We start from the raw sequence: 25,274 nt of genomic DNA on the forward strand, positions 1-25,274 counted from the left end.
CATCATTTACTTATAATAGTCTGTAGTTGTGTACAGTTGTGGAGATTATATATTATATACAATATATTTACAGAGATGGCAGAAAGACACCTCTTATTGAGACCATACAGTCTACCAAACTTTACATCCTCATCAGTCTGTTTTATTAATGTGTTTTGCAGCTTTTATGCTAACTGTCCCAATGAGTATCTCAGACCATGCAACCCGCCAAGCATAGGGAGACCACTTATTATCAGCCCTGTTCTAAGAAACATATAAATAATACATATATAATTTATGCATCTCCTGAACAAATATAGCACTGAAATACATCTACTGTTCATATGTATGCTGCTGTATAACATTTACAGTAGTAATATCTCTTTATTGGCTGCTTGTGAAACATATATACCGTAAAAGGTCAAATATGGAAAGATTCATTTTCACTTGAAAAGTCAAGTCTATGTGTACAATATAAAAGATTACATAAACATTGTATGTTACCCTTTCATTTTAGGTGAAAGCACAACTGCAGAAAATAGGAGCTCTCAACCCAATGAATATTTTTCTTCATCAAGAAATAGATCGGATGCAAAAGGTCATCACAATTGTAAGAAGCAGCTTGAATGACCTGAAACTAGCGATAGATGGGACTACTGTCATGAGCGAGGTGAGATCTGTCTCATATGAGAAAATACAGGGGGATCTAATTTGCAGAAACAATGATACAATTCTCTATTCTTTAGTGACTTACAGAGCAATTTGCTAATAATCAAATCTATTAAAGGAAAATCAACATGAACATCCCCAGTTTTACAAACCTCTGCCCCCAAATATGAAAAGAAACCACTGCAGACACCACTCTCAAAGTGTCAAGTATATAAAAGGGGGAATCTATGAAAGATTCATTTAGTAAATTGCTGTGGAAATCACCAAAAATGTTTTAACTGGTTTCACATACCCGAGATGGCTTCAAATCTGAATGATTTGGGGAAAACATTTTTGTAATGTATAAGTATTGCAATGAATGGGGAAAGCTCTGGTAATAAATAAACTCATAGAAACATCCCCCAGCACACTGCTATAGCCAGCAAAGGAGCTGCCATTTCTACTTGTACATAAAAATGCAAAAGTTGCACACATTTGCAAATGTATGAAAAGCCACCGGCCATTCCACAGCGCTTTTGCTAATTGAGTGGTCCTACTCTAAACAGTGAGAGTCCCATGTATTTGGACCATACATATATGTGTTTTTAAATTGAGAGCTAACTTACCAAGAGGTACCCAGAAGCCTCCAAATGACAATACAGCGCCAGCACTCCCCATCAGCTACTGACACCAACATGCCTCTCAGACAAATACAGAAGTGGAAGTTGCTCAATCAATTTATAGGCTCATAGCAGGTGCTTGAAAGGGTGGAGTTATCCTAAAAGGAACAAACACTCAATCAATTTATAGGCTTATAGCAGGAGTTATCCTAAAAGGAACAAACACAGAGAAAAATCCCCCAGCACACTGCTATCGCCAGCAAAGGAGCTGCCATTACTACTTGTACATAAAAATGCAAAAGTCTCAGTTGCACACATTTGCAAATGTATGTTTTAGCCACCCGCCACTCCATGGTGCTTTTGCTACAAACCTACAGAGGCTACAAACCTCTGCCCCCAAAAATGAAAAGAAATCACTGCAGTCACCACTCTCCAAGTGTCAATTATATAAAAAAGAGAATCTATGAAAGATTAATTTAGTAAATATCTGTGGAAATCACCAAAAATGTTTTCACTGGTTTCACATACCCGAGATGACTTCAAAACCAGTGATCTGAAAGATTTGGGGAAAACATTCATGTAATGTATAAGTATTGCAATGAATGGGGAAAGTTCTGGTAATTAATAAACTCATAGAAATTCCCTCCAACCTGAGGGCTAGACAGCCTGTGATGTTTTCCAGTATAAAAGGAAGACCATGAGTGTGGGGAACCACTACCATAATGAAAACCATTCCCAGGCTGGTCAATGCAAGACTGATGCCTCTAGGGCAAGGGAGGACTGCAAAAAAGAGCATCCCCCACAAAGCCCTGTGCTGACAAGCTATGGGGACCAGGGTAATTACCAAGATTGCCACCCCTGATCCCAGTGTAATGGACTGTCTCTAAGACCCCTGTCCATTATGCTAGAAGTATAACATTAAGTAAACACACACGTGCTGGAATCATAATTGAAATGAATGTGCTATTCAAATGAATGGGAAAAGCTCTGAGATTTTTAAAACATCACTGGTGAAATAACATTTTTTAAAATTGATGGAAATCGCTAAAATTACATACATTTAAAGGAAATTGCTGTTTAAGATATTAGAGAGTTTGAACAATGAATTCCCTTTTTTCTGGTGACATCTGTCGCTTTGATTGATAAAAAAAATGTGAGAAATTTGATTTTTAGTAGATCCCCTACATGTACACATGAATAGAAGAAGAAGGGCTGTAGTCAGAGATCCCTTTGTCTATCTATCTCTCTTGAGTAAACGGATCTGGTAAGGCGAGATAAGTAGGACTATAAATACAACAACTATTTGCACCTAAAGTTCCAATTTCCACTGCATTTCACTCAGTTCAATGTAATTGACTGCTAGAGCCTTCAGTCTGTTGGAACATACAAGTGTGCAAACTGCTTACGGTGTAGCCAAAAGATTTTCCATTGTGTGTGTCATTAGATTCTAATGGACTTCCTCAGGGGCCTGAGGCTTCCCTTTACCTCTAGCCAATCACAAACAGCGGGCATAGGTAAAGTTTGTGATTGGTTGAATGGCTTTTGGGATTCTCCACCACTCTACGTTCCAGTCATTCAGTGGCGCATGCCCATAGCAGGCAGTTGTGTCAGCTTTTGAGCAATTTTTTTTACTCCTGCTGGACTACAAAGACAGTAGAGTCTTTATTTAAACTAATGGACATGGGTCATAGTGACCACTTTTCTTTATACTGGGATCCCAACCCTTTTCACTGCACCAGAGTGGGTCTCGTACTCTCTGACCAGGCTTGTGCTGGCTCCCTCTATGACATCCCTTCCTGCTGCAGGATTCCATGTTATAGGTGTTACAACTCACCTGTCCTCGCTCCAGCGCCGCAATCCCCTCTCTCTTCCCGGTCGCGGCGGTGGCGCTGTCAGCGTCAGAGCAATTTCCTATGTTCCCTGACTTGGTGATTTCTGCGTGATTCTCCGTGTACCAGTTCTCCTTGCTGACTACGTATAGATCTCCACTCCAAGTGTACCAGACCCAGGCTTGCTGGCCACGTATATATCTCCACTCCAAGTGTACCAGACCCAGGCTTGCTGGCCACGTATATATCTCCACTCCAAGTGTACCAGACCCAGGCTTTCTGACCACGTATTATCTCCGCTCCAAGTGTACCAGACTCAGGCTTGTTGTACGACGCATTATCTCCGCTCCAAGTGTACCAGACCCCAGCTTGCTGACTACGCATATATCTCCGCTCCAAGTGTACCAGACCCAGGCTTGCTGACCACGTATTATCTCCGCTCCAAGTGTACCAGACCCAGGCTTGCTGACCACGTATTATCTCCGCTCCAAGTGTACCAGACCGAGGCTTGTTGTACGACGCATTATCTCCGCTCCAAGTGTACCAGACCCAGGCTTGCTGACCACGTATTATCTCCGCTCCAAGTGTACCAGACCCAGGCTTGCTGACTACATATATATCTCCACTCCAGTGTACCAGACCCAGGCTTGTTGTACGACGCATTATCTCCGCTCCAAGTGTACCAGACCCCGGCTTGCTGACTACGTATATATCTCCACTTCAGTGTACCAGACCCAGGCTTGTTGTACGACGCATTATCTCCGCTCCAAGTGTACCAGACCCCGGCTTGCTGACTACGTATATATCTCCACTCCAGTGTACCAGACCCAGGCTTGTTGTACAACGCATTATCTCCGCTCCAAGTGTACCAGACCCAGGCTTGCTGACTACGCATTACCTGTATCCAGTGTACCAGACCTTGGCTATCCTGATACTACCTTCCAGTTCCAGTGTAATCTTGAGCTACCTCCTACATCCTTACCTCTAGAGGCAGACCAGTGGACCGCGACCTGCAATCCTCCGCAGCAAAGCCCATCCCGCCTTGCAGCGGTTCTTGGTGAACACCAGGGGGTTCGTTAGACTCCGCACCACCGGCCGGCCAGCGCTGATCTAGAGTAAGGCAAGTACTCCATATTTATACCTACATACTGCATTGTTGTACACGTTACATAATTGTTACAATAGGATGACTTGTGTAGTCTGTTACTGGTGTCCACTTTAGGAGGGGGTCCCACGTTTGTTGGGCCCCTGTATTAGAGGGAACTAAAAAATCTCTTTAATTTCAATAGCCCATTCATTTCAACAGGCCATTCAATTTCAATAGTCCATTAATTTCCTGATGGTTTATATGCATTTTTGTATGTGGTTTTCTGCTACCTTTTTTATGCATCCACAATGCCAGTTCTGAATAGAACTAAGAGACTTGGGAGTATATTTACTAAACTGGGCGTTTGAAAAAATGGAGATGTTGAATACAGCAACCAATTAGATTCTAGCTGTCATTTTGTAGAATGTACTAAATAAATGACAGTTAGAATCTGATTTCTTGCTATAAGCAACATCTCTACTTTTTCAAACCTGCAGGTTAGTACATATACTCTTTGGACGGCAAAAATGTTTTTATTTAACCAAGAAAATCTTTTTCAGTGGTCACATAAGATAATATCCTTTACTGTACTGATGCAATAATAGGCTTCCACATACTTAACTCTGCCATCAATAATGACAATAGACATTCATACATTCATAGCATATAGTTATATCAGCTGTTATGTTTTTTTTAATAATTCAAAGTATTAGTTGATTATTTTTAAAAAATAAAGTATTCCATATTTATAGATTACATGCTTAAATCCCACTGTTTCTAAATCTTTTCCCCATACAAGTGTGGTGAGCAGATTCAGAAGATAGTTCACTGCACGCAAGCAAAACTATTACACAAAATGAATCTAATAAGAATTTTTCAAATCACCCTATACATTAACTGGTGAAAGAAATAGGCGCTATTTGTCGCTATATCGCGCAAGATAGAATCATGTAAAGCTAAAATTGTATCATGATTGTCTCATGTGACTTACTGTCATGCACGAAACCAAGGAACTGAATTGACCCCTACATTCTTACATAGCTCATAAACAGCCTGCTATCCCTGGTGTGATATTACTCAGATATGAGGGGTAGAGTCTTCCTCAGCATTATGTTCAGCAAAGCACTTTACAATAGAGTTATCCCAATAATATATGTAAAGCAAGTGTGGAGTAACTTAGGAAGAGCAGGACTTGTGTGGTGCAACGCATTTATGGAATGTGTTCATATTGGTACACATCCACAGTTGTGTTACCACTTGGGGACGTCTGATGTAACAAAACAGAAAAAATAATTGTGGACACATCACTCATTAATAGAACAGATTACTGCAGCCATCTCCTTTAGTCAAGCCTTTCATGATATTAACATAAAGGTGGTGACGGCACAGACTGGCTGGTTTTATAATCATGTTTCAGTACATGTTGGGGACTTCTGTTAGGTGCTTCATGCAACAATGTTAAGGGAATGATTTTAAACATAGTACATTACATCATCAAACATAGATAAATGTAAGGTTATGTACTTAGGGATCAAAAACAAGCACGCATTCTATAAATTAAATAGGCCACATTTAGGGGAATCTAAAATGCAAAAGGATTTAGGAGTGCTTGTAGACAATAGACTTAGCAATAGTTCTCAATGTCAAGCAGCAGCTGCAAGTGCCAATATTTTATTGGCATAAAAAGAGGAATAGATGCAAGGGAAGTCAGTGTAATTAGACCTCATCTTGAATACAGAGTACAGTTCTGGGCACCACTCTATAAAAAAGACATTTTGGAACTAGAAAGGGTTCAAGAAGGGTTACAGAATTGATAAAGGTTATGGAGTCATTAAGTTATGAAATCCAGTTTAGGCATATTTACTTTACAAAAAAGGTGTCTAAGAGGGCATATGATTACTATGTACAAATACATTAAGGGTCCATAAAGAGAACTTTCATGGGAACTTTTTTACCCCAAGGACTATACACAGGACACACGGTCACCCCCTAACGTTAGAGGAGAGGAAGTTTCCAGCCAGCAAAGGAAGGGGTTCTTTACAGTAAGGGGAGTCAAGATATGGAATTGACTGCAAGGCAAGGTTGTGATGGCAGATTCAATTTATAGGTTTAAGAAAGGGTTAGGCAAATTTTTAGCAGAAAAGGGTATCAAGGGATACGACGGTTAATTAAAATGAAGAATAGTAGCTGATCCAGGGAGAAATAGGACTGCAATATTGGGTCAGGAGCAATTTTTCCCGATGGAAACAGATTGTCGGTTGCTTTATCTGGATCAATTTCAAATATAAGTTTGAGATTGCAGGAGATTCAAATAGGTTCAACTTGATGGACTGGTGTCTTTTTTTCAACCTCATCAACTATGTTACTATTTTACCAGGTAATACAGAAATCCTCCTTGTTTTATGGCTGCATATATAGATTTATTATGCATGATACACTATAGTGTCTGATATGTTTTAGAGCTTCTTTCATGCATTGTGTTATATGATATCCATACTGCTCTTCTCATATCTCCGCACTCTGAGGCAGCGGCTGTAGTTTGTTGTAGATTATACATACATGTGTTACGTATCACGTTGGCTTTGTATGTTGTATATATGTCAAAATAACCTAAAACTGTGACCTCTCACAGCTTTCTAGAGCTACTAATGTGCTTGTTTATTATGTTATCCAGAATCTGAGAGACGCCGTAGATTACATGTACAATGCACGTACTCCTAAAGTATGGAGAAAAGTGTCGTGGGATTCTGCTACACTTGGCTTCTGGTTTAGTGAGCTCCTGGAGAGGAACAACCAGTTCAGATCGTGGATTTATGAGGGAAGACCAAATGTCTTCTGGATGACAGGATTCTTCAATCCACAGGGTTTGTACTTATGCAACCCAAAATAGCTGACACTAAATCAGCAATTAAACCAGTCATGAGTTACTCTAGTTACTTTTTATGTATCTGTCTGGTTGCGGAGGTGCATTCAGCCGTGGAATGTGTGTGTCTATTTTACCTTAAGTTACTGAATACATTTACTCCAAGAGTAATAATCGTTCAGCCTCCAAACATAAATTCACACATTGTTGTTTTATTACCACAAATATTCATTAGCGCGTTAATAATGAGAATGTCTCCTAAGCAGGCTGCACGCCGGAGAGATATTGCTCATAAATAATTGTCGGTCTGAGGTACTGACATACCCTCATTTATTGTAAAGACAGAATACATTAAGAATAGTCCTAATTTAACATAAAAGTAATTTGAGGCCTGGAAATAGTCAAACTAAGAGCAAGCAAACAGCCAGTTTTCAGTTCAATTATAAACACAGTTCAAAAATCACTCAGTTATGTATACAAACACAGCTCAGATAACTCCTACAAACAATTGTAATTTACAAGCAGATGTCTCCCAGGATGACAGGGGGACCTCATGCTGTGTGTTCATGTTATAGTGTGACCAGCCTGGCCTGTGTTAGTTTTGTGCTGAGAGACCCAACACTGTCCTCAAGCGTTAGTGGCAACCAAATCAATTTTGTTGGGAGAAGGGGAATGCTTTCTTTAAAATGTATTTATTTAATCATTTTAATTTGCACTGTAAAAGTCTGTGCTGATGATTATCACCAGCAGCATCATGTATCTAAGCACCAGGGCTTGTGCACCTGCAAGAGATGTATATCTGCGGATGTGTCCACCTCTGAGTTAGTCACAATTATTTGAACATGCCATACTTTAATTGGTCTACACTTGCCCATCCCTGCCCCACTTCTCCTCTCTACGTTTAAGGAATTGTAGGTGTAAGATGTGGTCGAATCTGCATACAGACATATGCATGCACATCTTTGGTGCCCATGTACAGTACAGAAATTAATCTTTCATGCCAAAAAAGTACTTGTATCAAACTCTATGTGATGCCCTGGGTGTCAAGTCTGACGTTTTAGATGAAACGATCTCACTCTTTAGCGGCAGGGTTATATTGAACACTGTTTCTGTTCCAGGATTTGTAACTGCTATAAGACAAGAAGTTACGCGAGCACATACAGACTGGGATCTTAATGCTGTCACTGTGCAAAATGAAGTACTGAAACTGATGAAAGAGGAAATAACTGGCTCTCCGGCTGTGAGTACTTTACATGATATTGTCATATTTGTTTTATAGTATTTGATTTTTTACTTTATTGAAGACTTCTGGCTGGAGGTATATTAGACCATAGGGAGAATATGCAAACAGAAGACTCTTGAGACTGGAAAAAAACAAATCAGTGACCTGGAATCAGTCCCTGGTGAACAGGATTGCTAACTTTTTGAAATTGAAGCGTACTGGGGATCTTCTGCCTTACGCTCCACTAACGCATTAAATGCTATGAATTTCCACAAACGTAAAGGGCCCTATTATACAACAAACATGATATATCCGCACTGGCGTTAGACTCACATCCTTCTCATGGATATAATATAAATTATCTATCTTTTCTGTAGGTGGTGCTATTGAACATAAATATACACATTATGTTACACACAGCCAGGGCCGCCATCAGGGGGGTACGGGGGGTACTGTTGTACCGGGCCCGGGCTCACCAGGGGGCCCGGTACAACAGCTTAGCACAGACTTACCTGGGGCCCGCCGCTGGTCTCCGCTATTCTGTCTTCAGCCTGGCTGTCACCGTGTCAGCCAGGCACCAGGATCTGATCGCAGGGGTGGAGGATTCATTCCCCCTGCGATCATGTGCTCTGCCTGTGACAGATCACATGATCGCAGGGGGAATGATTCCTCCACCCCTGCGATCAGATCCTGGTGCCTGGCTGTCACGGTGACAGAATAACGGAGACCAGCGGTGGGCCCCAGGTAAGTATGTGTTGCTCATGGGGGGGGCGCTCATAGGGGGGGGGGGGGCCGGGTGGCACAGGGGCCCGTACTGGGCCCGATTTTTTTCTGAAGGCGGCCCTGCACACAGCATAAAAATAATGAGAATTTTGGGACATTTTGTGGAATAATACTCACACAACAGCTACTTACTTAAAATTGATTTTTAATCAACTATAGTTCACTTCACAAGAACATCATCCACTCTGGGGGACACTGCTACCATGGAGTTGTCTGAGGGCACTTGGTGTTGGCACTTAAATAGTTAATAACTAAACTTGCTGCTGACTCCTCCCCTCTGCAACCCCATAGACATTAGTTATGTTTAAGTGCCCAAGGAGTTGGGCTGTGTTTAGTACTGCTTGGCAGGACTTGCTGTCTAGTTTAGATTTTATTATTTTTTAGTTCTTATTTTAGTGAGTGTTATGTGGGGATAAGTGTTTGTTAAAATTTTTCCACTTAGGTCTTTAATGGAACAATGTTCCGTTTTATTGTTTTAAAAAAGAAAAAAGAAAATAAAGATAAAGAAGAACAAGAAGAAGTTACAAGTACCGCGGGCAGTGACAGCGCTATGCTACTATCACTGCACTGTCCCGACGGGTCCAGTGTCCACGGGCAGAGTGCTGCACTTCATTTAAGGACCCGACGTGTTGGGAGATACCAAGTCCCCCTTTGAGGTGGAGTGGGGGCTTGGATCTCACAGAGCCCGTGGAGAAGCTGTAGGAGTGGGAGATATTTCCGAGTGGGCAGTGATACAGGAATTAACATAGTGTGGCAGCATGTGTTCACAGAGGCTCTCTTCTGTGTGTGTGAAGCATTGGACAGCAGGGAGTAAGTGTGAGACTCTCTGACTGTCAGTGGTATGCTCCGAAGCGGGAGATATTCTCGCCGTTTCCTCTCATTGCTGTCGGACTTCAGGGGCATCTTAGATAGTTCTTCTGCTGCTGGCTTCTCCTCTCAATTCCTTTCAATTCCTCCTGGTGTCAGCTAAGTAACCCATAGGGGATATATTGACATTATTTTGTCTGTCTCAACAGCTACTGTTCAGTCCTCTGCTTTGAGGGTATTTATACCAGATTCTGTAGCTAGGACTGGTATTACAGTGTTATTCCCCTTTTGATGTTTTGGGGGTGGTTGACCTGGGTCATAACTTATAATTGAGACTGCAATAACAGAATTTATTTTATTGTACTGTATTTCTTTCTATTTCTTAAAAAAAAAAAAAAGAAATAAAGAAAAAAAAAGAAAGGAGAGAATAGACGGTATGTGAGAAAATTGGTATTTACAATGTCTGTAAGGGGAAGAGTGTCTGTGGTAAGTTTTATCCCTGCTCTAAATGTTCCGCAAAGCTGCCGACGGGACAGTCTGATGGACCAGGGGGCTGTATGTGCGCAATGTAAAGCGGGGGACCAGGGCGTGCAGACCCGGGACGGCCCTTCTGCCATGGTGGAGGAGCCGGTGTGGGTTTATTCTTTGGTGCAGTCTGTTTCTATGCTCACCCAACTTATAAATCGACAGGCAGAAGCTAATTCCTCTTCTATGAATGTAAATACTGGCTCTTCTTCGGCTGCTTCTGTGGAGGTGGTTAATTCCTGGACTTCAGATGGTTTGGGGGGGTGACTTACCACAGGCCTTGCCTTCTCCTGCGTGGTCATCCGCTTTTGGAAAGCGTTTAGACCGCTTGAACATATATTTAGACTCCTCTGAACATTTGGCGCCTAAAGTCAAACGCTCCCGTTTTTCTCATCCTTTGTTACTTTCTGACTCTGAATGGTTCATCCACAGAGGAAGGTGAATTAGGGGAGGATTCTGATTCTATACATTTAGGTGACTGGGATGACACCTGCAGGAACCAAGGAATTCAGGATTTGGTGATGGCGGTGTGTCAAACACTTGCCTGGGTGGAAGAAGATCAGTTCCTACCTGCTCAGGCTTTGTTTAAACGCAGTAGACCGAGAACTGACTGTTTTCTAGTGTCAGCGGAACTTACAGAGATTGCCAAGTCTGCCTGGAAACAAATGGGTAAAAGGTGTTCAGTTCCTCGCAGGTATTCGATGCTCTGTCCTCTTCAGGAACAGGATGTAGCTCATTGGGCACAATTACCCAAAGTAGATACTCCGGTGGTCAGGTTAGTCCGATATACTACACTGCAAGTTCCTGGCGCATCGGTTCTTCAAGATCCTACGGATCGCAGGTTGGAAGGGTTTATAAGGAACATCTTCCTTGCGGCTAGCACATCCTTTAGACCCTTGTTTGGATCCGCGTGGGTGGCCAGAGCAATGGACTCATGGGCCGACCAATTAGCTACGGGTCTGCAGGAGTTGAAATTGCTTTCCTTGGCTCTTCACTTAAAGGAAGCTTCATCTCTATGAGGCAGCCCAGAATGCGGCTTCCATTTCTTCTTTGGTGTCTGCTTCTGCAGTGGCAGCTAGGAGAACGCTTTGGCTTTGTTCCTGGAATGCTGACAGGGAGTCCAAGAGGTCCTTAGAAGCTTTGCCTTTTTCAGGGTTGGTCCTCTTCGGTCCTGAATTAGATAACATGATCAGTCAGACTACAGGAGGTAAGAGCTCTTTTCTACCTGTGATCACTTTTAAGCCCAGGATTCCTCGATTTGGTTCCTTTCAGCATTCTTCAAATAGAGGCAAACCACTTGCTCTCAGGGGACACTCTCAGAAAGGAAGAGGTTCCTATTCTAAGAGGCATCCATCTTCCAAGATTTCAGACAAGACTCCTGCATAAAGGATTCCCCTTCTCCTCGCAGCTGCAGGGGTGGGGGGTCGCCTTCAGTTATTCAAGGATCAATGGGCGGCGTCCACCAGGGATTTTTGGATCTTGGGAATGATATCCAGAGGTTATTTCATAAACATCATGGGTCCTGCTCCTCAACGTATCTTCCTGGCTCCATTGAACCCGTGGTTTGAATAGGAGAAGGGTGATGCTCCAGTCGGTCGCTTCCCTTTTTTCCGCTGGTGTCATTTGCCGAGTTCTAGACGATCAGAAAGACAGGGGGTGTTACTCAAACCTAATTTTGGTTCCCAAGCAGGACGGTTCGTTTCGGCCGATTCTGAACCTCAAAAGTCTCAATCTTCATCTTCGGATAACCAAATTTCGTATGGAATCGGTTCGCTCTGTGATCAACGGATTGGAACCCCTGGAGTTTTTGGCATCTATAGTTATTTGGGCAAGAACCAGAGATCCTCTGGCGTCGGCGGTGGATGTGATGTCAATGAAGTGGGAATTATGGCTAGGATATCTTTTTCCTCCAAACCCGATCATTCCTCAGGTGCTGCGGTGAGTAAGGATGAGGTGTTGTCCAGTGATTCTAGTGGTGCCAAATTGGCCCACACGAGTTTGGTTCACAAACATCTTGCTTATGGCAGAAGGACTAGGTTGGACCCTTCTTCTCAGACCTGATCTGCTCAATCAAGGACCTTTTCATCATCCGGACTTACCTCCTATGGCATGGCTGCTGAGGCCAACCTCTGGAGATCCAGAGGTTTCTCCCCCAGAGTAGTGGATACCCTGATGAGGGCTTGAAAGCTGCTGTCAGCCAGGATCTACCACAGGGTGTGGAAAATTTATGCACAATGGTGTGAGAGGAAGTGTCATAATCCAACATCTTTCAGCTTAGCTTGTTTTCTAGCTATTCCTCAAGATGGATTAGAGACGGGTCTTAGGTTAATTTCCCTGAAGGTTCAGTTTTCGGTTCCTTCTGTTTTCTTCCAACGCTGATTAGCTTCCCTGCCTGATGTTCGTACTTTTCTTCAGTGGGTGCTGCATGTAATATTTGAACCTGGTTTCTTAATGTCATTCAGCGGCCTTCCTTTTGAAACTCTATAGTCGGCTGACCTCAGATTTTTGTCATGAAAGGTGGTATTTCTGTTGGCAATTGCTTCTGCAAGAAGAGTTTCAGAACTAGGGGCCTTGTCCTGTAGAGTTCCTTATTTAGTATTTCATGAGGATAGAGTGGTCCTCAGGATTGTACCTTCCCAAAGGTGATTTCAGGTTTCCATATAAATCAGGAGATAGTGGTTCCGGCCTTTCGGGAAGGGGTGCCCTCTTCTGGGTCTTCTTCTTCTTCTGTTGGTCTGGACGTGGTCTCGAAGGTTTATGTGGAAAGAACTTCTGCTTGTTGGAGGACTGTGTCTCTTTTTGTGCTTTACGATTCCCCTAAGAGAGGGTAGCCAGCCACCAAGCAAATTATTGCTCGTTGGATTAGGTCTGTTATTATGCACGCCTATGTGAGTGTGAATCAGCCTGTGCCTTGGGTTCAACTATTTAATTGCCAACTCCAAGTGCCCTCAGTCAACCCCGTGGTAGCAGTGTGCCCCAGATGGACTCGTAGAAATAGATTTAACGTAAGTACAAAAATCCTCTTATTTTGCTGTTGCATTATTTTGGCTAGACCTTTGGCTTAAATTTTTCTAAATACGGATTCCATGTTAATTGTGTAGTAGACTCCTGAGTGCCCCAATTGTAACATTCTTATTTTTAGTTGAAGGTCCTATTATGTAAGCAATGAAAGTCTTTCTCTCAGAAAAATTCAGTCATAGAAGATTGGTCATTAAATCTGCACTTGCTGGTCACACAAGAACTAAAAGATCAGGATAGTATCATTGAGAAGGAAAAACAGTTGTAGCATTATCGTTACTTAAAGTGTTATTATTTTATCTTATGCTAATTATCCCCTTTGCCTCCCCTTGACTGCTCCAGGCAGCGTTTTACTAGGGCTACGTTTTTATTTAACTACCACGGCCAAAAATCAGGGCTGTGTGACACTGCGTAGGTGGGCGAGCAGTGGGGGCCAACAGAGGCTGCAGTAAAGGACTTTGAGGCATCTAATTGCCTCCCCACTCACACACACCCTTCTACAGACCTTTTAAAGTAGTGAACAAAAATGCTCCACACTTTAGGTGTTAATGCAGTTTTAATGGAGACGTAATTGTTATGTTACTTAGACTGTGTGGCTGTAACATTTCACTCCCCTCCAACAAATGCATTTTTGCCAGTGGCTGCCAGAGATTTTTTTTTATTATTATTACAATACAAACCATTGTTTACCTTTTATTAAACTGCTGCATCCCAAGGAAACCTTTCCTGGTGTAATCCATCAGCGGAGGGCTGGCAAATCTTAGCCCGGGGGTCAAGACTTGACTCAGCAGCCTATTGGGAACATTTTAAAGGTAAAAAAATGCAGGTGGCCCAGTGACCCAGCCCAAGTTAGCCCATTATGGGACTGGCCCTGGAGGTCAGTTGCCCCCCAGCCCCTGTAGTCCATAGAAAATCTTCATCCATGAAGTTATCCAGAGGGAAGTAAAATTATCTCTGCTGCTACATGACATTGAGCTGAACCAGACACTTGTGTCTGGCTGAGCGGCAAAAGCTTTTCCGGCTCCATTCAGTTCAATGTGATTTTCAGTATATATAGGAAGATATTGTACACAGTAGAATTATTTTCTATCAACATTTATTTCACTTCACACTAGTAATATATCCCAAATTTTTTTCTCTTAAGGGGTGCTCTCATTGAACCAATATAGAAGTTGAGACAAAGAAGAGAAAAAGGAGTTCTAATTTCGGAGGCACACCTCCAAGGGATGGGATCCCTTGTATAAGCCATAGCGAAACATGTGTTTCTTAGGATTCGGTTCAAATATCCAATGCTCTTTTATATAACCTGATATCTCTAAAACTATGTGGGGGAATAATTAAAAGTAGAACTGAGACGCTAATTAGACCAGAAGGTTACCAGATATATGTATTGTAACTAATAACTATCTCTGCCTTTTTCACTCTCCTTTTTGTTTCATCGATCAGACTCTAGCGGCTCATGACTAGTAATGGCTGAATAACGGATTGCAGGCAGTTAAGTTCAAACTCAGTAAGCATGAGAACTGGGATAGCGATCAGCTGTTAGCAGTGAATGCATGAGAAATGCTACATGGGTTTTGATTATTAAAAGGCCACTATGGGGGGGAATTCAATTGGCTGTGTTACTTAAAAAAAAGTAACACGGTCTGCGCAATATTACCGTTGTTATGGTAATAGTGCGCTTAAATACCATTATTACGGTAGTTTCAATGCCGGGTTAACTTTACCACAATAACGGTAACAGAATTATCGCGGCGCTACTTTGGGGGGAATTGAATTCCCTCCCACGTGCTGACATTTCTGACTGCCAAATAGGAATAACTATGAGCAACAGTGTATCAAATATATATATTAGAACCAATAACTCTGAATTTTAGTGGCATAGCATACAAAGTGATCCTTGTATAGTCAGTAATTCTCCTGCATAATAAGCATGAATTAGTAGTGCGTAATTAGAAGTCAATAATACTAATAATATAGCTGATTTGGATTTAGATAAAATCAGCTTTTATTTAAAAAATGTATTTTATCGGTTGAATACTTTGCTGATCAGCACTAACATATGCAGATGAGACCTCAGAGCAAAAAAGGATACTGAGAAGTTTGCTTTTGGTTAAATACAAATAAGCTAGGAGTAACAATGTATAACCAAGCTGTATAAAAATATTATATAAAATAAAAGTGGATAACACAGTTGTGTAAAAAAGAAGAAATTGAGTTTGGGAATTTAAGAAACATTTTCCTAAAGTGATACTAAATATGAGAGTGAGTGTTTGCAAATATTATTGTGGAATAATGTGAATACAAGAAATTTCCAATCTACAACTTTAGCTGTGAAAATGAACCCTCAGTAATAGGATCTAGAAAGAATTAGAGAGATACGTTGGAGATATAGGTATTTGCAGAAAAATATATTTCTACATTGTGAATAAGACACAAAGATATAACTAGACAAAATGAGCATTGGGTATTTCATACGAGGAATCTCTTCTCCACTTAATTTTATTTCTTTAAAGACACAGTTTTGAAATCTTTTCTAAAATTAATTTTTCAACAATTTTTCTAGGGAAGAAATGATAGCATATCTCTTAGATTTGGTTTTATTACTGACTAATTAAAAATCATTTTAATGATAATAGAAAATTCATGGTCAGTCTTTTGTGAATTCTCATGAGTCAATACTGGTGATAGATAGTGTGCCTCCGAAATTAGAGCTCCTTTTTCTCATCTTTCTCTCACTGTCGTTTTCAATCAGCTTGGGAAAGAAGCTGCTGCTGGTGACTGTCACATACTGGCATCTATAATACAATAACGTTGTGTATACGTTATCCACCTCAGTGTAGTGTTATGTTACGCACATCCTTCCAGTCTTATCCATACGCTAAACCTACCCCTTGTCACCCATATGCCCCTCCCAACCCTTCTCATCTCACCCATTTTTGCCCCCCATTCTTCTCATAGTCATAATTTATACAACCCCAGCCCTCCCCTTGTCACACATGCCACCCCCACAAGGTCAGACAATGTCTTCCTTCTCTTACTTTGTTACATATTTGTAATTCTCCTTCCACTATGTCTTTCTTTACTTTAGTGTCTAGTGGAGAAGCTGGTAATATGGCAGCTCTATACCACAGCTCCATGTGGAAGGAAGGCTGTGTCCACGTCAGTGACTTTTGCTGATAATGTCACCAGCCCTCTGCACAGTATTCCAGTAGCCCTCTGTCCCCCTCCTCCACCAGACGCCACAACACGGTAATACCTGGTGGTTCAGGACAGAGCCAGTCCATCACCAGAGCATACTGATGTTACACCGTGGTCCCATGCTCCATTGTTGAGCAGCAGACCTCGTGGCCACATAATGACTGTGCTCAATCTCTTTGGTGGTGTACCCCATATTCCAGCGCCCCACATATTGCTATGGTTCAAGGTATAGTTAGGGTAGAACTGAGACCACGATAAGGCCAAATTCTGTGTGGTTAAATATGCAAAATTCATGTCCAAATGTGGCGTGATGAGAATATTTCTCTCTAATAAATAGTTATTGCAATTATTTTTTAAACAAAGTCTGATGCAGTATAAAGTAGCAGTAGCAGGACAGCTACATTTGTTCATTACAAATCAATGAGTTGTTTATGATGGTCTTTCTGAGTAAACAGAGATATTCTGACATCTATCCTATATTGCATCCAACATATATTATTTTAGTGAATTTGCCCATTATTCCTATGCATATATTATGCTCATCATCTAAAATCCCCCATTTACTACACTGTATCCCATCTGTTATAAATGTACATACTAAAACTAATTTCACACTACACTCATCAATATCCCTACAGGACACTGTTGCCTGCCCTCTAAACCTCTGTGTTGAAATGTAGCAATATGCCTTTAAAGCATTCATTGTGATCTTCTGGGAACGTGCATGTTCAGCTGACAACCTCCATTAACCAGATTTTAATTAAAATAAGTAATTAATACAGAATTAAGGCTGGTATTCTCAAGCAGATCTTTTAGTATTACATCTGGGCTGGATATGAGTGTATGTCATATTTATTTATTCTGTGACCAGTAAAGAATTAAATTAAATTCCTTGATGTCAATAAGACAGGAGATTACATTCTTCATGGGTCACTTTCTACATGCGCGGTGTTCATCCGAAAGCACTGAAGACTTGCTGACGTATTTCAAGTTGATCACCGCTTTGACACCTTTAGAATGTACTGATATATAATTTATATATTATATATTGAGTTATCCTCCCTTACTTGAGAAATGTTACTAGTTCTGCCTATTGTAAAAGAATGTACGTTTCTCTTGTCAAGTAATCTGTCTATGTCTCATGCAGGAAGGGGTCTATATCCATGGACTGTACCTGGATGGAGCTGGTTGGGACAAAAGAAACAGTAAATTAATTGAATCCACTCCTAGGGTATTACATACCCTGCTTCCTGTGGTCCACATTTTTGCAGTTAGTGCACCTGCTATAAAAGATCCTAAATTGTACATGTGCCCTGTATACAAGAAGCCTGTGAGGACAGAGTTATCCTATGTGACTGTCATCTATCTGAGGACCAGTCTGCCTGCTGACCATTGGATCCTACGAGGAGTGGCCCTTTTGTGCTATATCAAATGAACCAGCCAAGCTGACTAACATGGCTTCTAGCTCCACATTGTTTCTCCTGTTTTAATTATCTTAAACTGTTGTTCTGTATTAGTCATTTAAAACTGGTTAATTAAAAAGTAAACACATTACACAAGTGTTACTATATTTTATTATGAATTCACTGAATCCTGAGAGGAATACTTTATTTCTGGCCAATCAAAATACAACAAGTTCTTGAAGTTCAAATCTGTGACAGACCAACACTCAAAAATCCATTAGACTATATATTGTATTGAATGTTTTAGTAGTTTGGACAAGTATATTAAGAGGCTGATCGGACCCTGGTGCAGCAACTACTTTCCCTACAACTCCCCCTCATTCTTTTGTTTGGACAATATGGCAGTTTTTCCCTGGGCCTTCTGCACTGCTGCTGGAAACAGCCAGTGAACGTCAGAAACAACAAGCTCTCTGCCATTGTCCACACAGTCAGCCACAATGCTTTACGACAAACTAAATGGCCAATTCGTTTGTGGGTAGACTTACTTATCTTGCACTCCAGCACATGACTAGGATGGATGGGCAGATGCCATGGGCCAGCATACAGCTCTGAGCCCCAGGTAATCGTCCAACCTGCGCCTATTATAATCTGACAGGCCCCGAAGATAGGTCTAGTACTTTATATTGACCCTTTCTTGGAGGGTTCAAGTGGCAACCTTACCATACATTAATTATACATCTTAAACTGCTCCGTTCAAATAAATGTCTATTAAATTGGACAAAATTGGTCAGATTTTAAAAATCTGGTTGAATTTGACTGTCTGCAGATCGTAGATGTGTGAGATTGTTTATAAAGTCTTTGTGTGTGTGTGTGTGTGTGTGTGTGTGTGTGTGTGTGTGTTTGTTTGTGGTTACACTGACTGTCACACATATATATAGCATGAACACACACTCTGCAATGTTGCCGCACCGGCCACATGTTGGAATCCAACTTACACTGACCATGCAACTGTAAGACTGTAACCTAATTTTTTCATTTTAATTCTTTACATTATAAATTAATTTAATCAATTACTTTATTGCATTAAAATAATGAATAATGTAATTTCTCTTTCATCCAATCTGGGGGACACTGCTTACCATGGGTTGTGGAGGGAGCTTGGGGAGTTGGCACCTAACTAGTTAACTTTTAGTATTGCCGACAGACCCCTCCCCTCTACAATCCCCCTGCCTCTTCCTCTTCCTGTTAGTTTTTTTTAGGTGCCCATGGAGTTGGGCAGTGTTTTAGTACTGTAGGTAATTTTTAACTATTATTTTATTCTTTTAACTTTTTTTTACAGGTGGCAGAGCTGGAGTGTGTTCTAATATAGAGAACACACTCACAGCAGGGCAGCGCAGGCACTACCCTGTCAGATGAGAGACACCGGCTCTCACTGACAGGGACAGGAGGAGATTGAAGAAATTGGTGCCTGAATTAGGAGTGACAAGCGGTCTCACGGACCGCTGTCACTCCTGGAGCCTCCCCGATAACAGGCGCTGCCACTGCAGGCATAGAGCGCCAGTTATCAGATACTGCATTGACGGCAGACATCTTGGATTCGGAGGAGAGGAGAAGGGGGCTATACCAGGAACCCCCCTCATACATAGGAGGGGGCATCTACTACTCTGCCACATAATACTTTTAATTTTTTATTCAGACACAGAAACGCTGCAGAGGCAGCATTACTGAAGGGGGGAGCTAACACATAGAGCTCTCCCTCCTTCCAGAGAGAGAGATGGTTTATCCCAGTCTTCTGGCGCCATGGAGAAGCCCGGGAAGAGAGAACAGATCTGAGGGAGCAGGCACCAGGACACTGCTGTTGGACTTCTCCCCTGTTTGGCCTATGGGCTAAGTATCTGATTTATTTAAACACATATTCTGTATTGCTGTGTACAAGTGGGCTAGTAGGAGTTATATTATAGTTCTCCTACTTGCTTAAGTATTATTTCGTGTTTAAAATTTTACAAGTACAACTTTTATATCTAGATTAGTTGATTACTTATTGTTACACTTTTCTCTCCACACATTTATATCTCTCTCTCTACTCAGCTAAATTTAACAATTTAAGTCTGTGTGTTTGGTGTGCCTTCCTTTATTAAGAAATGTCAGATAAGGGAAAGGGCCCTATTGCAAAATATTTTACATGTTCTAAATGTAATGTAAAATTACCCTGTGGGCAGAAAGACCCGTTGGCGCCCTGCTCTGTCTGCGAGGCAGGGGTCCCCCCTGCGCAAGCCCAGCATATTTCAGCCCCACTGATGGAGGAACCGGCCTGGGTGACCTCCCTGTCACAGTCGGTTTCCTCTTTAGCACAGATGGTTTTTTTCAACCTAATCAATTGCTATCTACTGTGGCTACTTCGATGGCTAATAATACTAGTACTCAGTTGGGCCTCCCTGTTACCACAGGTTCTATTGGAACGTCTATACCAGGACCTTCCGCTTCTCATACAGACCAAGCCCCTGTTCCCACAGAACCGACATGGTCTGCAGCATTTATAAAGGGTTTGGATAAACTAAACCAGTTACTTGAATCCCCAAACATTCCGCCTGCTAAAAGAAGGAGGTCTAGATCTGATAATACCCTTATGGTCCTTTCAGACTCTGAGGAGTTTTCAGAGGAAGAGGGGGAAATTAATTCTGATCCTGACCAGGTTCAACCTTTGGAACAGGAAGAAAGCTCTAAAAGCCAATTTATTAATGATTTGGTTTTAGCAGTGAGACAAGCGTTGGACCTCCCAGAACCGGAGGATACTACTCCTAGAGACAGAAGTCTATTTAAGAAGGTTCTCTTCCCTGTATCCATTGCAGGAGGAAGATGTGGTTCGCTGGGAGAGTATTCCAAAAATGGATATTCCAATAGCCCGATTGGCCAAGAGCACTTTACTTCCAGTTCTAGGTTCTACATCTCTGCAGGATGTCAATGATCGCAGGGTGGAATCCCAGCTAAAATCTATATTTGCGGCTGCGGGTTCTTCCTTTAGGTCCACATTTACTTCAGCTTGGGTGGCTAGAGCCATGGAAGCAAGAGCAGACCAGCTGGCAGAGGCCTTGCAGGACTGTGATTTACTTCCCCTGCCTTTGCATTTGAAGGAGGCATCGGGGTACCTTTATGAGGCGGCCCAGAACTCAGCGGCTGTATCCTCTTCTATTCAGGCTGCATCTATTTCAGCAAGAAGAACATTATGGCTGAAATACTGGGAAGGAGAGGCGGAATCAAAAAAGTCAGTGGAAACCATTCCTTTTTCAGCAGCAGGTTTGTTCGGCCCGGAATTGGATACCCTGATCTCACAGGCAATGGGGGGCAAAAGCTCTTCCTTGCCGGTATTCTCTAGCAGGAGCCGAAACCCTCGGGTCAGCTCCTTTCGTCAGCCCTTTCGGGGGACCTCCTTACCTAGAGGACAGTCCTTTAGAGGCAGACAGCCAAATTCTCGAGGCTCCTCTGCCAGGGGGAGATCCTCGTTTGCAGCTAGGCACCAGGCCCCCAAGACCTCTCTGTTCCGGATGGGGCACCAGTGGGGAGACGTCTGTCTTTGTTTCAGGAACAGTGGGCAGCGTCCTCCCAAGATCCTTGGATTCGGGGTATTATATCAGAGGGGTACAGGATAGACCTGCTGGGCCCGGTCCCACATTGTTTCTTCCTAACTCCGCTACCCCGAGATCCATCAAGAAGGCAGGCAATACAGGATTGTGTCGCCTCACTTCTTTCTCAAAGAGTTATCTGCAGGGTCCCAGATTACCAGAAAGGACAGGGGTTTTATTCAAACCTGTTTCTGGTCAAGAAGCCGGACGGCTCCTTTCGTCCCATCCTAAACTTAAAGGGTCTCAATGTGCACTTAAGGGTGGACGAATTTCGGATGGAATCACTAAGGTCGGTGATAAACGGCTTAGAGAAGGATCAGTTTATGGCGTCTATAGACATAAAAGACGCATACCTCCACATTCCCATTTGGATCCACCACCAGTCTCTCCTAAGATTCTCGGTGGGATCCTTCCACTATCAGTTTCGGGCCCTCCTCTTCGGCCTCTCAACAGCACTGAGGGTTTTCACGAAGATCATGTCAGTTATGGCAGCATGTCTTCACCTTCAGGGAGTTCAGGTCGTGCCTTATTTGGACGACCTGCTCATCAAATCCTCCACAGAGAATTGCTTAAGTCATCACTTATCCCTCACCTTGGCGGTTCTCGAAGGCCATGGATGGCTAATAAATTTAAAGAAATCCCAGATGGTTCCGTGTCAACGCATGGTTTTCCTAGGGCTTATTATGGACACCAGCCAGTAAAGGGTGTTCCTACCTGTCGAGAAGATCAGTTCAATTCAGAGTATAACAACTCAGGTCTTGTCTTCTCCCAACCCCTCAATGCACTTGTGCATGCGGCTGCTGGAAAAGATGGTGGCCTCCTTCGAGACCATCGCCTTCGGTCGAGCCCATTCTCATTGTTTTCAGTGGGTCAGGATCCCACCTTCGTTTGGATCTCCAGAGGATCTCTCTATCTCCAAGGGCGAGAGAATCGCTTCAGTGGTGGCTGATTCAGGATCACATGACAGTGGGTAGGTCCTTTGCTCCATAGCCATGGATCATAGCCACTACAGACGCCAGCCTGAAAGGTTGGGGGGGCGGTAATTCTGCACCTCCGGCTCCAGGGACTTTGGTCGGTTCAGGAATCAGCCCTGTCAGTATTTTTTCACCTGAAATTAGCGGATTTACCAGATATTAGGACTTTCCTCCAGGGAGTCTTACATATTCAGCCTCCCTATGTTCCGCCCACAGCACCATGGGATCTCAACCTGGTACTGGATATGCTTAAGGGGCCTCCTTTTGAGCCATTACTTGTGGCAGATTTGAAGTGGTTGACCTGGAAGGTCCTCTTCCTTTTGGCTATTGCATCTGCACGTAGGGTTTCGGAATTAGGAGCTCTGTCTTGTCGAGAACCATATCTGGTTTTCCACGAGGACAGAGCGGTGTTAAGAACCCTCCCTTCCTTTGTTCCAAAAGTAGTTTCGGCTTTCCATCTGAACCAGGAAATTGTAGTTCCGGTCTTCTCATCTACTTCCATTCGGATCAACAGTCTATGGAAAAGTTAGATGTGGTTAGGGCTCTCCGCATTTATGTCAAGAGAACTTCTCAGATTAGACGTACTGATTCTCTGTTTGTTCTTTATGATGCTAGTCTCAAGACAGTCCATTGCAAGATGGATTACAGCAACCATTAAGCAAGCTTACATAAAGGCTAACCGCCCTGTGCTGGAGAGACTTACGGCCGATTTCACCAGATCGGTAGGGGCGTCGTGGGCAACGAGCTTTGCAGGGCAGCCACCTGGTCCTCTGTCCACACTTTTACAAAATTTTACCAGTTTAACGTATTTGCATCTGCGGATGCAAATTTCGCTCGTAATGCTTTACGAGTGGGATTTTCAGAGTAGTCCCACCCTTAGGGGGCTGCTTTAGAACGTCCCCATGGTAAGCAGTGTCCCCCAGACTGGATGAAAGAGAAAAGAGGATTTATGTACTTACGTTAAATCCGTTTCTCTGATTCCGTCTGGGGGACACTGCGATCCCTCCCTTCTGCTTTTCTTCTGTGTGCTTTTGGTTGATTGGCCTTTTCTCCTTGGGGCTTTTTAATTAACTGACAGGAAGAGGAAGAGGCAGGAGGATTGTAGAGGGAAGGGGTCTGTCGGCAGTACTAAAAGTTAACTAGTTAGGTGCCAACTCCCCAAGCTCCCTCCACAACCCATGGTAAGCAGTGTCCCCCAGACGGAATCAGAGAAACGGATTTAATGCAAGTACATAAATCCTCTTTTTATCCAGCTCAGTAATTCAGTGATTGTTGATCTGGTTCCTGACCTTGGTCTGTTTGCCTTTTGCTCTGTTGTTTATTTTTTAAAATCCAGATTAATAAAGAACAATATCTGTACACTAGTCCCGAGTGTTAGGATCTATGTCCTTGTTGCACCTCAAAAAGGTTTGTAACTGGAAAGAATCTCTATGACTGGATAACCAGGATTTGGTTCATTCTTGTTAGAACTTGGGATTTTGTATCTACAGGGGAGCACATCGGAAGATGTATGGATGCGTTACATAGGGAGGCTGTCCCATCGTAGTACACTGAGGTGTTTGACACTATAGACAGAATGCTGAGGGTACAGCTGAGTACATGAAGTGTGGGGGTTTGATAATGTGCAACTGTGTATACAACTGTGTAGGCACTGCCCGGGCAGGGTATAGCATGTGCTAAAGTACCCAAAGGATTTTGCTTTGATTGGACAGTGTGTAGCATACATGAACAGCAGGTAGTGTGTAATGAGGTACACGGAGGTGTTGACACTGTTAAGGTAATAAGTAAATGGATACCACTGAGTATATTGCAGGGACCTTGTAGGATAGAGATAGACAGCAAGTGTAGTGGAGTACATACACACACAGATGACAATAGCAGGCTGGATTGGCACAACCAAATACTCTGGGGCTGAGTCTAAGGCCCCGACCAGACTTCACCAGGGACCCCGCAAGAGGATATGGACTTTGTTCAGTAAGGACCTAGGTTACGGCCCAGTGTAGTTGTTTCCCTTCATGCAAGCAGCAGAGTACTTATATAAGACAACTCTACCGAAAACACTGCAGATGGAAATGGGGGCGATGTGTGTGCTGCTGTCAGAGAGACTGGACACAGGAATTGAAGAAACACATAGCTGTACTTCCTAGTCTAGTCCTGGAGCGTGAGTGTTGATGTTAGATACTCAAACACTGAAGAGTGCACTGAACAGATTCTCATAGTGGCTGATTGATTGGTGATTTCCCGCATGTGTCGTCAGTAATGGAGGTTAGTGGTAACACCTGAGAGAGGTGTTATGTCATCGCTTATGTGAGGCTGAGCCCAGCAGAGTTCTGTTAAGGGTTCTAATTGGGAAGGCCAGCAATCAGTGGCTGCTGAGAGTTGGAGGATGGTCAGTGATGTCTAAGACTGCTTTTACTGACAGTTCAATGCTCTAAAAAGGTTCAGGGTTAAGTATCCTTTCAGATAAATGGTATGAAGAGTATATGGACAATAGAAGTATTAGATGAGAAAACACCCCTGAAAAATTCAGGCGCCAAATATAGCTACAATAAAAAATAACAATTCACAGTTTTAAATTAATAATGATAATGTAAGGCATCAGTGTTGGAAGTAACTATTCAAGCCAAAAACTAAACCATTATCATTTATATAACGCCACTAATTCTGCAGCGCTGTACAGAGAACCCACTCACAT

At 42.6% G+C, this 25,274-nt stretch overlaps 1 protein-coding gene across 1 annotated transcript in view; it reads left to right on the forward strand.

Moving 5' to 3' along the window:
- Positions 1 to 18,141, forward strand: part of DNAH8 (dynein axonemal heavy chain 8) — a 354,390-nt gene extending 336,249 nt beyond the window's left edge. The window contains exons 90-93 of the mRNA XM_075204457.1: positions 497 to 649; positions 6,838 to 7,027; positions 8,145 to 8,266; positions 17,730 to 18,141. Coding sequence (XP_075060558.1) covers positions 497 to 649; positions 6,838 to 7,027; positions 8,145 to 8,266; positions 17,730 to 18,017 — 753 coding nt within the window. The 3' untranslated portion in view covers positions 18,018 to 18,141. The remainder of the gene's footprint in view (positions 1 to 496; positions 650 to 6,837; positions 7,028 to 8,144; positions 8,267 to 17,729) is intronic.
- The last annotated feature ends 7,133 nt before the right edge of the window (positions 18,142 to 25,274 follow it).

Source organism: Mixophyes fleayi, chromosome 3 (genome assembly GCF_038048845.1).
Source record: "Mixophyes fleayi isolate aMixFle1 chromosome 3, aMixFle1.hap1, whole genome shotgun sequence".
In the NCBI taxonomy this organism is placed as follows: domain Eukaryota; kingdom Metazoa; phylum Chordata; class Amphibia; order Anura; family Limnodynastidae; genus Mixophyes; species Mixophyes fleayi.